Source organism: Cynocephalus volans, chromosome 11, assembly GCF_027409185.1.
Source record: "Cynocephalus volans isolate mCynVol1 chromosome 11, mCynVol1.pri, whole genome shotgun sequence".
In the NCBI taxonomy this organism is placed as follows: Eukaryota; Metazoa; Chordata; class Mammalia; order Dermoptera; family Cynocephalidae; genus Cynocephalus; species Cynocephalus volans.
Genome location: NC_084470.1, coordinates 26,306,861 through 26,322,781, shown reverse-complemented (window position 1 = coordinate 26,322,781; position 15,921 = coordinate 26,306,861). Strand labels below are relative to the sequence as shown.

Below are 15,921 nucleotides of genomic sequence, written 5' to 3'. Positions count from 1 at the left end.
TGTAAGGAAAAATGATTAGATTTATTTAATACAGTCTTGAAGAGTAATGCTAGGAACAGCAGGCAGAATTTTCAGCAAGATTTGTCATTCAATGTTGGGAAGTTCCTGAAATAGGAAGTGTTCATTTGCTGGATGACCGCTTACCACAGAGCAGGCTGAAGCATTGAAGGTTGTAGGGGTCAGATGATTTGGTTAGGGTCACCAAATTTAGGCAATAAGAGTACATCTCAGATAAATTTGACAAATAGCTCTAACTGCTGAATTTTTGTAATTTATTGAAAAAAGCAGAAAACGGGACATTTAGGGTGTTCTGAAAAAGTCAACAGAGGAAGTAAGACAAAATCATTAAGTATAGACTATATCTTGTATATACAAGATGCCTGGCAACCCTACTGCTTATGTATTTCTATCCATGAAATTCCACCCATAACTATAAGCAGTGTTTTCATCTAGTGCTAGTAGACCCAGTTAACAAGGCCATATCAATTAAATAAACCAGAGTCTTTGCTGGAAAAAAGAATAAATCTAAGTTCTATATCATGTTACTTGAAAATAATAAAATTCTTTTTTAAAAAATGCTTCTTTAATCCCAGACTTTTACCAGCACAGTCAGACTTTCTTCACTAGTACTCTCCCACCCCCCTACCTCAATGTCCAATTCCAGTTATTTCACAGGAGGGAGATTTACTGGTGGGAAGTTCCAGTTTCCTCTCGTTATGTTTGTAAGCTGACAATCTACACTACATATACTCATGCCTGACATTCAACAATGCGCTTCTTTAAAGGCAGGATCCATAGCTATTTCCTCTTTGACTCTTCAGCCAGTAGAGATGATGCCTAGAACTTGGTGCCTTCAATCAGTATTTGCTAATTGACTAAATGCTCAGCCCTCTATACCTATCTTAACTTCGTCATGGCTGGGCTGTGATATTAGAAGCCTGGAACTCACTTGGTCAATAAATAAGAAAGAGAAGCTATGAATGAGCCTAAAAGGTGACTGCACTGTAAAGACCCAATCATTGACCATATATACATATGTATATGCCAGCATGTCTGTGTTATTTGACCTCTGTTTTTGGCAGTCATTTGGGCATTCTCTTGTTCTGCCACTGCTGTCAAGAGTCCCTGTTCAGTGATATACCTTCATAATACCTTTTCTCATTATCTTCAGTTTCTCAGGACATATCTGATCACTCATTAAAGATGCTGGGAACTTGCTTTGGTATACATCAATTCACCTCTCACTCCCACGGCTGCCCTCAACCTAGGCGATTCTGACAGTCACAATGATGACCCATACTGTACCCTGCCTACCATACCAATATCCAACCCTAGATCAGATCAATCACAAGGCTTTTCCATTCTGATCTGCTGAGTAGAGCTGAAGAAAATAAAATCTGAGTCTACTGTCACCACCTCAATCTATGAATGTTGAAATTTCTATTCCAACCTCAGCTGGTCTTTCATCACTGCCTGTAAATGTATTTACCTTTATTGGACTCTTTTCCTACTCTCCATAGGAGGGCGTTTTTATTTTTCCCAAATTTCTAATTCCAATTTGTTTTCTTTATTCTTATAAGCAAGATAATCCACTGGTAACTCTTTTAGGTTCTCCTCTCACTACCTCAAACTATCTCAGTAGCTTTAACCTGTTGCTGCTGTTCCTCAGGAAAATATGTTCCTCCCTGAGTAGACAGTCTTCCCGCTGTGCACATGATCCTGTTCGTACAGTGTCCTCAGGACCTTGATGAATCTCTTAGTTAGAAAATGTCCAAATATCCTCTCATCAAAACACCCTCAAGTACCTGTTCCACCTCACCCTCTTCAATCCTAATTTTCTTGAACTAATAATTTACTTGCTCTACCTCTATTCCCTCATCTCCTTCTTACTTCTTAACTATTCTGTAAAATTTTGTCCACCCTTCTCTTACCTCTCTTTTTTTTTTTTGAAACTTCTCTTTTAAAAGTCACCAGTGCCTAATCCAGTGACATCTTTTCCTTTCCTCATGAAGCAGGTATCAACATCCCCATTTTACGGAGAAGAAAACTGAAGCTCAGAGAATAACATGCCACAAGTAGTAGGATCAGGATTCAAACCTAACACTCTCCAACACCATATTTCTACTATATCATATTCCCTTTCCCTCTCAAGCTATCTTGGGTACTATTCCCTTAGGGCGATTTTCCAAAATAGAATTGGTGGGTCAAGATATAGGAATATTTAATAAACAGTAGATATTCACTCAGTACCTATTATGTACTCTATGTATGCCTGTGTACCAGGCATTAAGTTTGCTGAGGAAACAGCTGCAGACAAGAAGATTGTCCCCATGTGGCTTGTAGACCTTGGGGGGCAAGAAAGGGAAGACTAGCAAGGAGGACAGAGAGAGAAAAAATTAAGCAAGCCCTAACGGTGAAGTGTGGCGAGTGCTATGATGAAGGACATACAGGTGACAATCAGAACACACAGCAGACACAATCAGTCTAAGTCTAAGGGGTCAGAGAATGGAGGTGAGGGGAGAAGAGAATGACAAAGACAAAGGAGAGAAGATGTGTAAAGACCAAGAGGCAAAGACAGCACGGGGCACTGTTGGAACACAGTCTGGTGAGTGTGTGGAGGGCCAAGGCTGGAGAGGCAGGCATTAGTGCTTCGTAGGTCAAGTTGAGGAGTTCTGGTCATTGAAAGGTTTTAGGCAGAAAACAGTGCTGCAACTGGCTTCTTGTTTTAGGAAGACTCTTTGGCTTCAAGAGGGAGAATGGACTGGAAAGGGGTGAACCTGAGGTCAGAGAGAACAGCAAGAGGCTGTTGCAATGATCCAAGGACTAGGGTGAATGAAAGAGAAAAGCAGACTTATTCAAAGGGTGAAAAGAAGTAGGGCAAACAGGACTTGAGGATTAATGGCAAGAGGGAGAGACTTTTGTTACATATTGCCAAAATGGTTTTCAAAAAAGTAGTACCAATTCCCATTGCCTTCTGTAGCTGTTGTGTGTTTCCTTGTAGTAGGACGTCTTTTCAGTCATTACCTGCACTAGACCTTTTTGCAGTAAGATACAGCTGATCATTCTTTCTTTTCACAGATACTGGTACATTACTGTGCCAAACTCCTGAAATCTTTTACAGTACAAGGAAGCATATAATTTAAAAATAAATAAATAAACATCACAGAGAGAGGCAGAGAGAGCTCTCCTGAGTCTTTTCTTTGTTCTCAGGTTCTTTGGCCAGTTTCTCTTGCATTATGACCTTCCACAAATCCCCTAAATGTTTCCTCATTCCACACTCACCATGAGCCAATATACCTCGGCCCCTGTCTTCTACATCTACATCTTTATTTCTATATCTAAGTGCAGAATTCTAGACCTGTTTTCTCCAGCTACTTACTGATCATCTCTATCAGGATAATAACCCATCTCAATCCCACATAGCAAGGAAAATCCCTCATCTCATCGATCCCAAACCCATCCATTTTTGTGGTCCCAATCTCAATCCACAGCCTAATCATCATCTTTGCCACCAAAGCAAGAATGCATGAGCGTGCTTGACCACAACTTTTCCTTTACCGGTATATTTGGTCTGTCACCGAAGCCTGTCCATCCTACTACAGGATTATCTCTTGAATTCCCTCATCTGTATTCCCTAGGCCACAACTCCAGTTCTGAGCCCTCAGTATCTTATCAAAGGTATTTCAATAGCTCCGTACCAGGCCTCCTTTATCCACTCTATTCTATCTTTTCCATGGTTATTTTTTTTTAAAAAAAACACAGATTGGACCGTGGTGCTTCCACATGTGATCATTGCTGATGACTTCCATTTACCCCATGGCAAACCAGACTCTAAAAACTGGGCCCCGATCTACACACCCAGTTTCACTTCCCTGAAGCCTATGCTCCAGCCAGACGTAACTGCTCGTTATTTTCCAAGCATACTCTTGTGCTTGGTAAAATCCTACATGCCTTGCAGGCCAGCTCAAATCTCAGAAGACTTTCCAAACTCTTTCTCTTTCAAACAGAATACATTCTGTTGATGGCAACTTTCTGTCTGTTCCGGTGGCACATCTTCTACAGCTCCATTTCAGTATTTATCACATTTCTCATAATCGTCTGTCTGGTTCTCCCGCTAGACATTGAACACCTTAAGGGCAGAGATTATGGAAACTTAGCACTCAGCAAGCGCCGCCTGGCACATGACATGTGCTCACTGCATGTCTAGGAAGGAAAGAAGGAAGGATAAAGGGTAGAAAAACATATTCCATGGGACTGTTGTGATGACATAGCCAACAAAAATAACAGAAAATAAATTTTTAAATACAGAAAGTCGGCCACAAAAATAGATTTTTAAGAATCATCAGTATATGCCTTCCTCCCTTATCATTAAGTCCTTTCCTTCTTCAATTCTTTACAGTTCCTTCCAACTTCATATTAACTCCAAATGCAGTTCTAATGACACTGTCTATCAGGGGCTAACTTTATTAATATTCATGTCCTCATGATGCTAAGAAGCATCCTGGCATCATGAGAAAAACACTAGACTAAGAGTTGGTAATCTATGAGTTCTAAGTCACTAATTTCTTCTGCAAATATTTATTAGCACCTGCTATGTGCCAGGTACTATGCAAAGTACTTGAGATACATTCATGAACAAAAAAGACAAAGGTTTCTGTCTTCATGAAGCTTATATTCTATCAGAGGGAAAGAGGAGCAGATAATAAGTAATAAACATAATAAATAAGTACTTTGAAAGATGAGGATCACAAGTGCCAAGTTGGGGTGGAAGTGGGGGAAGGGGTACAAGTTGCACTTCTAAATGGGGAGGCCTCATTGAAAAGGTGAGATTTCAGCAAAGAAAGTAAGGGAGTGTGGGAAGAGCATTCAGGCAATAGTAACAGCTGTAGCAAAGGCATTAAGGGGAGTGTGCTTGGCACATGTGAAGGAAAGCAAGAAGGACTGTGTGGCCAGAAGAGAGTGAGTGAAGAGAGAATGGTAGGAGAAGAAACCTGAGGGGTCAGGAGCAGCCTGTTGATGTAGAGCCTCATAAACTGTCATCATCAGGACTTCAGCTTTTATTCTGATTGACATGATAATCCATTGCAGAGAGTATTAAGCAGAGAAGTGACATGATTTGACTTGAAGTCGTTTGCTTTGCTGAAAGCAGATTTTAAAGGAGAAAGGATAGAAGCTAGAGAACAAGTCAGGAAGCTGTTGTAGTGATCCTGGCAAAAGATGATGGAGATTCAAAGCAGGGCTGTGGCAGAGCGGGGGAGAACTCACTGGCTTCTGAGTATGTTTTTTGGCAGAACCTACAGGATTTCCTGACAGATAGGAATGTGGAATTTCCTGTAGAATGTGGGAGATATAAAGGAGTCAAGGCAGACTTCAAGACTTTTGTCCTGAGCCAACAGACGAAGGCAGTTTCCGTCAGCTGAGGTGGGAAGGCTGTAGGAAGAGCAGATCTGGTGTGGGGAAGGAGGGTGCAGAAATTGAAATGTCTATTAGATGTTTAAGGAAATATGTCAAGTACACAATTGGATATGACTCTTAAGCTTGAGAGAGAGATCAGGGCCAGAGATTTCAATTTGGAAGTCATTAGTAAATAGATGTTTTTTTTAAATAATGAGACTAATAAGACCCCATGTACTCTAAATGCAATTATCTGCTTAACCTTAACCAAATTATCTGATCTCTCTGCTTCTTATTTTCCTCATCTCTACAGTGATAACTCTCTACAGGCTAACACAGCGATTTTCACCTGTGTTCCATGGAGCACTGGAGTTCTGTAGGAAGAGCTGACAGGATCAGAGATGTTTGCTCTCCCATTGCCTAAGCCAACAACCACCCCATATTTTTACAATGAAATGGCGTACACTTAGAGATGGTACAAGCTGGTATCTGTAATGTGTATGCTATAGTGGACTAGGGTGTGTGTGTGTGGAAGAGAGTAACTTTCCAGGTGAAATAATTATTTAGTACCTCATTAAAAAATGACCTCGGATATCTGCTTCATGACTGGTCAGCTATCAAAGGAGTATGCGTAAATAAAGGTACAGATTAGCAATAGCACGCAGCTATGCTAAAAATGCTTGCCATAGTCAGCAGGTGCCCAGCGTTTCCTCTCTAAAACATATTTGCCTGAAAATCAAATTCCAAAATTGAAAGATTCCATTTCTTTTAGATCCAATTGATTGCAGTTGAGTATTGAGAATTTTCTTTGACCCTGTGACCATGAACAATTGGTAATTTAACTGTAGAAAAATACGTAAAGCTAGTGCTATAAGAGGACCCTAGAAATACTTCAGTCAGTTACCCTCCCTTCACAGTGCGTAGGGGAGGCTCAGAGGTCAACAGTCATGATGGAAATGGAACCTATGTTATCTCCTGACTCCTAGTCCCATGCTTTTTTCACAACAATATGCTGATTTCTAGGCTGCTTCAGAAACTCCTCTGAAATTTACAGTTAAGGCAGAAGTCAACACTGATGTGTGATCTCCACATTTTACTAATGCGTTAATTTTACATTAATGCTTTTCCTGTTTCCCCACAGTTCTAAGGGTCGTCCTTGCCATTGCCTTCTGCCTGGTATCTGGCATCCTAGTGGTGTTGCTGTTTGTCTTCATCCGCCATGGGCCCTGCTGGCAGAGAGACCCCTATCGAAACATCTGAACAGAGGCTGAACAAGAGCAGAAAAGCTGGGCCAACTTCCTGTCTTGGCATCTCTCAGTGATGCAGCATTTGAAGAACAGGTTTCTGGCATGTGGGCATCACCCTGCCTACACCCTTCTTCCTGAACCTGCGTAGAGCAGAGTCTGAACTCACAGTGACCCACGGATGGCTGCTGGACTGATAGATGATTAAACACCCAGGTTACTTAGTTAGGTCTTCTCATCATTGAGTGGTAGTACAGGCTGCTCATTTGGCTAGAAAGAGGCTCCTCTGCAGAAGATAGTCGTATTCTTTAACACAGATGTCTGGAGAGAAATAAGCCACATTCCAATCAGTCTTCTGCCTGCAAAGAGCAAAGGGACAAAGCCATAAACAAGAAGTGGATTGTGCAGAATGATTCTTAGGAAATAAGACCAAATCAGAAATTATAAATAAACTTTTTCTTTAGCTATTAAGAAAGTTTAACATACACACACACACGCACACACACACACACAATCCCCTGAAAAGAAATTCTTACCCAGTGTTCGATAGCTAATAGACTTCTGTGTATGTGTCTGTATATTAACACACATGCATACAGATAAAGTGCCTTTGGAAGAGGTATTTAATTCTCAGAAACTGCAATATCAACCACTTTAGGTACAGCTCAGGTTCTTTTCCCACCATTTTCATAGTGGGGAATAACTGGAAAATAAATGTAGCCATGGTTCTTTTTTTTACATCCACCACCAGAGATGAATATTTATACTGTTTCGATTTCTTATTTCATTTTAAAATTATGAGATCTTACTTTGATAAGGGATATTCATGATCATAATGAGATGATAATGTATTCTAATTGCCACAAATAGGTCTGAATTTTACAAGTGGTGAGGTAGGAAGAAAAGTGGACTGAGTATTGATGACCCACTGCCTAAGCTCTCCACTGGCTTTGGGTCAATGACTTGGAACGATTTTTTTTATATCTTAAAACTTGGTTTCCTAATTTAAAAATGAAGAAGCTGGACTAGATGAATGTAGAAGTCACGTCTCATTCTCATGTTCTGTGAACAATTTTTTTTTTCATTTTATTGCTATGGATGGGTCATCGCCCATCCACTTTCCTGGATGGCACCATTGTAGTAAGCCAAAAGTTACTCTAAAAAATTTTACTCTGCTCTGAGCCCCCAATTATCCAGTTGTTGGGAAATTCAATCTCATTCATTGGTAGGGTCCTTCATCTCCTCACGTTCTACTAAAGGTCCCAGAGTGTACCTCTGGGAGCAGTCAGAGAAGACTCCTAGGTGTCTGTCTACACTGGTCTCTGGTAAGTTCTCTGTTCATTCTCACATGATCTTCTGAAGGTAGGGAGAGGACATCTGTGTCATGGCTTCCAAGACCAAACTCTTGGAGTTCACCAGTTTGGGATTGTGCAGTCCCCTACCTGTGGTGACACCTGCAAGCAGTGCTGGGATCTTTGCCCAGCACAACCCATTCCCACCCCACCCCATCTCTTACTCTCAGGAATCTTCCTGTTTCGTTGGATCCTGCAGCTTCCACCATTAAACTCCCAGCACTTACCCCTATCACCCTTACTTTCTGCATAAATTCTCACCGAACCAAGCCTACTGCAAACAAAAGACTGAGAAGGACTTATCTTCTCCTGCTGGGCAACTTCTGCCACCTGGAGGGGTGGGGGGGTGGGGGACGGGAGGCAAGATCTGGCTACATTCTTGGCTTGAGAAAGAGAAAAACATCTCTAGCACAAGAACCGAGGACAAATTACTGTCTGGATAAAGTAGCCAGCCATATCAGTACTTAAGCCACAATATTTTGTATTAGTAAGTGATGAGACTTTAAAATAGAAGTATAAACAGAACCACAAGTCATGGCTTTTTTCACTCATTCAATGAACATTGATAGAGGACCTACTATTTGCTGGTCACTGGCCAAGATGCTATATTGTCCATCCCTAATGTGATTATTAAGGTATGAGGATCTCATGCAGGGTTGATGGAATTAAAAGTAAAAGCTCTCACATATTTCCCATATCATCTTTTAATACCGTCTGTGAATAAAAAGACCTCTACTTTCTCTTTGTTCTGAGGGACCTTTTAACATCCCCCACTTCTTTTCCTTCTACTATCTCTTCTGATTATTGTAATGAAAGCATTCAGCCCCAACTGAGTTGTTTCCTCTAACTGTTACCTATCTACAGATAAATACTGTAATTGTTTTTCATACTTCATGACTGAATAAAAAATCACAAGTGACAAATGATCCGTACTGATAAAGCAGAGAGCACAAATGTACTGTAATGTTTCCAGGAAATAAGCTAATCATTCACCTTCAACGAGAGAGGATGCAAATCCTCTTACTGATAAAAGTGATTTTTCCAGATGGGTCAGAGATGATCAGTCCAGTTGCCATGATGACAAATACTGTTTGAAAGACCATTGCTAGAGCAATGTCTGAAATGTGCTCTGATATGAATTCCTCCTTACACTTGAACCACTACAGAGGCCTTTGAACAGGATTAGAATAAGGCAATAATTAACACATCAATGGAGGGTCATTCTCTAACATAAAAAAATATCAACCAATATATATATGCAAGAAAGAACTAAAGAAGAGTTGTAGGCAGGATATCCCTACCTAGAATGGCTTGCATAAAGCAAGTATTAAAAGAATATGATTATAAAAAGAATAATTTGTGGTTTTAGAAGAATACAAGAATGAGAAGCAAATATTTTACTAGAAGTAATTCAACCAACAAACCTCTTTATACTAGAACTGGCATTTCGTCTCCTTTAAAAAGGTAAAAATTAAAAGATGAAATTAATTTTAATAATAACATCTATTTAACCCAATGCATCTAAAATATAACTTCAATGTATAATTAATATTTAAAAATTGTTAATAAGATATTTTATGGGTTTTTGAAATCCTATGTGCATTTTACCCTTGTGGCACATCTCAGTTCAGTCTAGCCACATTTCAAGTCTCAACAGCCAGGTGTGGCTAGTGGCTACCATGTTGAACAGTTCTGCTTTAGACCATTAGATGACAATCTTTTTGAAGCAGAGAGAATGTATTTGTTATCATTTGTAAAATCCACCTTCAGACTATTGAAAAGAAATAAAAATGTCTTTATTATATGTCTGCATTTTACTATTTTTGTGTGCAGCTGAACTGATGAAAGATTTTTCTGAAATGTTTTATTCGTAAATCTGTCTTAAGAGTACCAGCCCAAACCTTTTCCAACGCTATCTTAAACGGACTTGTTCCTCTACTTATTAAATGTCTTTTTAAATTTTATTTTATTTTATTTTATTATTTTTATAACAATTTTCTTTAATTATTATTGGTTATACATATTTATGGGGTACACAGTTGACTGTCAGTATCTGTGTGCACTATGCGATGATCAACTCAATGTTATTAGCATGTTCATCATCACAAATCGTAATTATTCTTTGTGTCCTTTCCCCAATTACTTCCTCCTCTCCCTTCTTCTCCCCCATTTCCACCTCTGGTAACTATAGGTCTGTCCTCTTCTTCTGAAAGTTCAACCTTTCATTGTGGAAATGTCTCAAGAAGGAATTTGACAACATGCTTAGAATATAATCGTGGTGGTGGGGGATGCCTTTTAAAAATTTAAAGTTTTGATTGTGAGTAATCTGTATCCAAAACACAAATAAACCCTTCTGTATTGTTTTACAGAAGAGTATAAAATACAAGGCAAAAATGTCTTCCTACCCACTTTCAATCACCAGAGGTAATCCTGTTGACAATATCTGGTTTTAGTTCTTCTAGTGAGTATCATTAATTTTACAAAATATACTTATTTTCTCAAATTTTCACATCTTTCTCAGCTGTTATAACCCATGGTGTCCCCTTTCTTGTATCCTCATTTTCATTTTCTTGAACTAACTTTTTTTAAATGATGAGTGAACAGTAAGCTTTCTGATTCTAACATGTTCACATGCGTCCACATTTTGCCCTCACACTTACCTATCAGTTAACAGGGTATAGTCAAGTTGAAAATAATTTTCTCCCAAAACTTTAAAGGCAGTATCCTGCTGTCTTCTAGTGTACAAGATTGCTGATGAGAAGTCTGATATCAGTCTGATTCTCATTCCAATGTAAATAATCAATTTTGTTTTGTTTTTCCTGACTCTTTCAAGACATTCTCTTGAAGTTCCGAAATTTCACCAGGATATATTTTAGGCATGAGTATTTGTTTTTCTGTTTGTTTGTTTTTGGATTTTTTGGCTTATCCTGTATGGCTTACAGGAGTCTTTTCAATCTAAAGACACTTGCCTTTCTTCAGCTCAGAGAAATTGTGTTCTGGGACTTGAATTTTCTGTGTCTACTCTCCAGGCCTCAACTTTTCTCTTATATTTTCCACCTTTTTATTTTATTTATCTACATTCCAGGAAATTTCACTTTCCAGAGCACCAACTTGGTCTTCAGCAAATTCATGATACTTTTTTTTTTTTTTATTTCCAAGACCTCTTTTCTATTCAGTGTTTGTTCATTGTTAATAGAGGCCTCTTATTATTTTATTAATGCAATATCCTCTTGAGTGTCTTTAAGGATACTAAGAATTTTTTCAAGTTCTCCTTTGCTTCCTCAATTATCTCTGTTTTCTCTGGGCTCAGTTCTTTGAATTTATTAATCTTAGACCTTCTCTTTCACGCTCTGGGTTTTTCTCATATTCTTGTGAATCATAATCCACAAATGAGGAGCTTCAAGGGTTAGTAAAGGTGATTGGTGTTGGTTTCTCTGTCATGTATGTCTCTTTCCCCAACAAAAGTCTTTTTGAATAACTTTTTAAAAATTCTCATGTGCTAGTTGCAACATCTTAGTCATTTCAGGATCAGTTTTCATTGATCGTCTTTTCTCCTGAGTATGGGTTATGTTTTCTTGTTTCTTTTTATATAGAGTAATTTTGGATTCTATCTTAGACATTATAAATGATATGTGTGGACACTCTGAATTCTATTATGTCTCTCTAGAAAGTTTTTTTTTTTTAAGCAGTCTTTTAAATTGCCTGGAAAGCTGTAAACTGTTTCCCTTGCAATGAGCAGCAGCTCAAATTTCAGTTCTGTTCTTTTAGGCTTCCTTAGGCTGTTTGACATTTTCCCTATGTATGGTTAATTAAAGGTGTTGGGGTCAGCCACAGAGTTTGGGCAGGATTTATATACGGAGTTTGGGGTTTCCCCTCTCTGACTTGCTTTCCAGTTTTTGAACTTCCTTCTCACTTTTCAGAGACTGTTATGCCCCCAAACTCCACCCACCGGTACCTCAAACCAGCAAGAATAGATTTTTTATTTGGGTTTTAGCCATCCAACCCCATCCTCTGCCCCAGCACAGCATGAGTCTGCTCTCAGGCTAAAAGCCATAAAAAATAAAACTCACCTAGTACTATTCCCTTTTTTCAAGTGTTGACTCCCTCCAGTATCTGCTTCCAATTGCTTCCATGTAACTTCAACTAGTTGTATTTTATATTTTGCCTAGAGTTCGTAGTTGTTATCTGTGCAAGTATCAGTCTACGGGAGGTACAAAATATTATTGGAAGTGGATGCTCTCACTTGAATGGGAAGGACTAAGCTGAGGTTCTGCATAAGTGTGGAAGTTACAGTAGCGGGTGCCCAGGAGTGTTTGTGGGCAGGGAAGTGGTATGTCAGCTACAGACATATCAAAAAATAAAAGGAATTTACTCGTGGCTGGAGTGAGTGTTTCTGTGACTATACCTAGGGTTCAGTGCTATCCACAGTTTCAGGTATCCATTGAAGATCTTGGAACATATCCCCCAAGCATATGGGGAGATTGCAGTATATGGAGGAAGGAGCGGGAGTACCAGCTGACAGAAAATGCATTCTTTAATTCATTACCCTAACAAGTACTCCACAGTTCTCTAACGCTGTATATGATGAGCCAAGCTCCAAGCCTCCTTGTGGCTCCTTAGGGAAACCACGATCATCTCTGCTGGGTCTGCCTGCGGCTCCTCTGCCTTGATTTCTTCATCAGTTTGATCACCTCTGCTTATCTTTGAAGAATTTGTCAGAATATCTCACCTGCCGATGTCACTCTCTCTAACACTGTTATAACTTCATTCTTATTTTTAACATCTAATTATTTCAGTAAAACATTGGGAGGAAGGAAAGGTAGGTGCAACAATCGGTCTTTTTACTCTAAGCAAGAAACCCTGAGTTTGTTTTTCTAGCAAAGGGTCTATAATTGTGTCTGTCAAAGTTAAGAAAAATAGCCAAGCCATTAAGTGAAGGGAGAAAACCAGACATAACACTATGCAAACAATTTAACTTAATCTTACAAACATTTAAGTGCCTGCTTTTAGCCTTCCACAGGATCCATAGTTTCCATCATATCTTTCAAAGGGAATCTTAACTCAAGAACAGTGCCATTGTTTGGCATAAGGAGTGCAGCACCAAATTACTTATGACTCCTACCTTTATGGGTGTCACAGTTAAATAATTCCTTCAACTGGAGTTTTTGTTTTTCACTAGTTCATAGTATTTTTATTACAGAGTGCTTCAAGGATTTGGCACTTTATCTCTACAGTTACCATCAAGTTTTACCCCTCAGCACCATATTTCTGGTTTTAAACGACATGGTCTCCCTCCCTCCCAGTTAATTTTGCACACAATATTCTTAAGGCTCATTTCTGGCCTTCATTCAAGAATATACATTGGGCAGATTCAAATTAGGCCCTCTATAATTACCTGTTGGTTGACCTAACTAATATTATTTTTGGTGCTAACCATACCAGCTTTGATCAATTTAAAGCTTGAATATTTTCATTGTGAAACCCCACTTTAAATCCATTGGTGGGCCGAGCCCGTGGCGCACTTGGGAGAGTGCAGCGCTGGGAGCGTAGCAACGCTCCTGCCGCGGGTTCGGATCCTATATAGGAATGGCCGGTGCACTCACTGGCTGAGTGCCGGTCACGAAAAAGACAAAAAAAAAAAAAAATCCATTGGTTACAGGGCTGGCCAGTTAATTTAGTTGGTTAAAGCAGGTGCTGATAACATCAAGGTCCATGGTTCTATCACTGTACTGGCCAGCCACCAAAAAAACTTCACTGGTTACAGAGAATCTACCAGAAGTATAACTAAACCAGTAGTCCTCAAATCTTTAATGTGCATAAGAATCTCCTAGGATGCTTGTTGAAGATTCAGATTCCCAGGCTTGAATCCCAGAAATTCTGATTCAGTGAGCCTCGGTGAATCCAGTGATCTGCTTAACAGGTATCCCACGTGATTCTGCTGCAGGCGGTTCCTGACCTTACTTTGGGAGAGACCTGTTACAAACTATGCAAAAACACCTAGGACGAGTAGTGTATGCAGGTATGTCCATCTTATCCAGATTCTGTGAAGTAGCTCAGAGATCTAAAACTGTCTTAATTATGTAGACATTAGGATGTATTTTGTTTAAAAAAAGAATCATAGAAGTTGGAAATGAGTTCAAATTTTAAAATGTAGTTTCAATAAGTCTCACTTGAAGAACAGAGGCACTAAGAGAATTAAGGCCTGTTAAAATGGTGGTTTTAATAATAAAGAGTGATGGCTCTTCCAGATCAGCCATTCACAGGCTCTGGTTCCTGAAACAACTCATTTTATTATTAAATAAATAGGAGTATGCTTATCGTGATCATATTTTTCAATCCCAAACATAGAAAAAATAAACTTTAAAAATCTAGGGCAAATAGTAACTTTCAGTATACCACAAAAAATTTAAAGTCAAACTTTAATATGTGACCATCTGTTACATCTTCCAAAACTATTTGTTACTGCCACTTCTTCCTGTCTATCTTCTATCCTCTTATAAATGTTGTACAAAGTAAATCACACTTGAAATAAATAAAATAAATGGGGGGTGGTATAAACGTGTATATCTCTCCTTTAACCTTCAAAATTGTATTTTGGGGGGGGGGTTCCTTCCTTTTTTTGGCAGTATCTTTTCACATATATATCTGATCGACCTGTAATTGAATTCTAAAGTTTTATTAAAAAGGGCCCAAGTCTCTTAAATCAAATTTTTGCCAATTACTTCTGTGTTAAAAGTAACTGTTCTTAGTGAAATGAATGATGAAGAATTTTATTCAGCACTTTTATGTCTATATTTGGGTCTTTAACCATTATCATACATGGGGAACAGAAGAGAACAAGGCAGTAGAGCCAAACTGTGTGGATTCAAATCCCAACTCTGCCACTTATTATCCACATGATCCTAGACAAGTGCCTTGGTCCATTTAATGTTGCTATAACAGAACACCTGAGACTGGGTAATTTATAAAGAAAGGAGGTTTCTTTGGATCACGATTCTGGTAGATGGAAAGTCCACAACTGGGCAGCTGCATCTGGCAGGGGCCTCAGGCTGCTTTCACTGATGGCAGAAAGCCGAAGGGAAGCAGGCGTCTGCATAGAGATCACACGGCCAGAAAGGAAGCAAGAGTGAGGGAGGGGAGGTGCCAGGCTCTTTTTAACAACTAGCTCTCTCTGAGAACTAATAAAGAACTCACTCATCCCTACAGAGGGCAATAAACTATTCATAAGCAATATGCCCCTCTAGGCCCACTAGGTCCCACCTCCCAACTTAGCCATATTAGACTCAAATTTCAACACGAGTTTTGGTGGGGACAAGCCATTATCCCAACCATAGCACCAAATTACTTAACTTCTCCATGCCTCAGTTTCCTCATCCATAAAATGTGGATAACAATAGTAACTACCTTAGAGTATTGTTATGAGGAATAAATAAATTAATGTTTGCAAAGTGTCAGGAACAGTGGCTGGCACATAGTAAACACTATATAAGTGTTTGTTAAAAAAAATATTGAGTGAAAAAAGACAGAAATGTATCATTCCCAGTCAAAAACATTATTAATCTGAATTTAATGAAGTTAAAAGAAACAAACACAAGACATCATTTTTCATTAGCTCTCTGTGTTCTCTTGAAAGCATGGGGGTTTTTTTCAGTCTTCTTATACCACATCTCTAATTGACAACTACGATTAAAATGATGAAAGTTTCGTTTGGTGAAGCAACAAGAAGACTTGAGATCTTATTAAAACAGTTACTTTGGTTGAGAATTTCTTTCTGAGAGAACACAAGATTCTCAATATTCTCCCCCAAAAACAAAACCACTGAATTTCAACACAAGGTCAACTGTAATAGGATGTTTAAAAAATAAAAATCATTAAAATGTGAAGACAGATTCTACAGCAGAGCCAGCTTAAGTTATTACCAATTTATTTAA

General features: G+C 38.9%; 1 protein-coding gene across 1 annotated transcript in view; it reads left to right on the top strand.

The window, feature by feature from the left end:
- ACP3 (acid phosphatase 3) overlaps positions 1–6,654 on the top strand; it is a 43,860-nt gene extending 37,206 nt beyond the window's left edge. Inside the window, exon 11 of the mRNA XM_063115249.1 lies at positions 6,536–6,654. Within this exon, the coding sequence (XP_062971319.1) occupies positions 6,536–6,654 (119 nt within the window). The remainder of the gene's footprint in view (positions 1–6,535) is intronic.
- Positions 6,655–15,921: the final 9,267 nt, after the last annotated feature.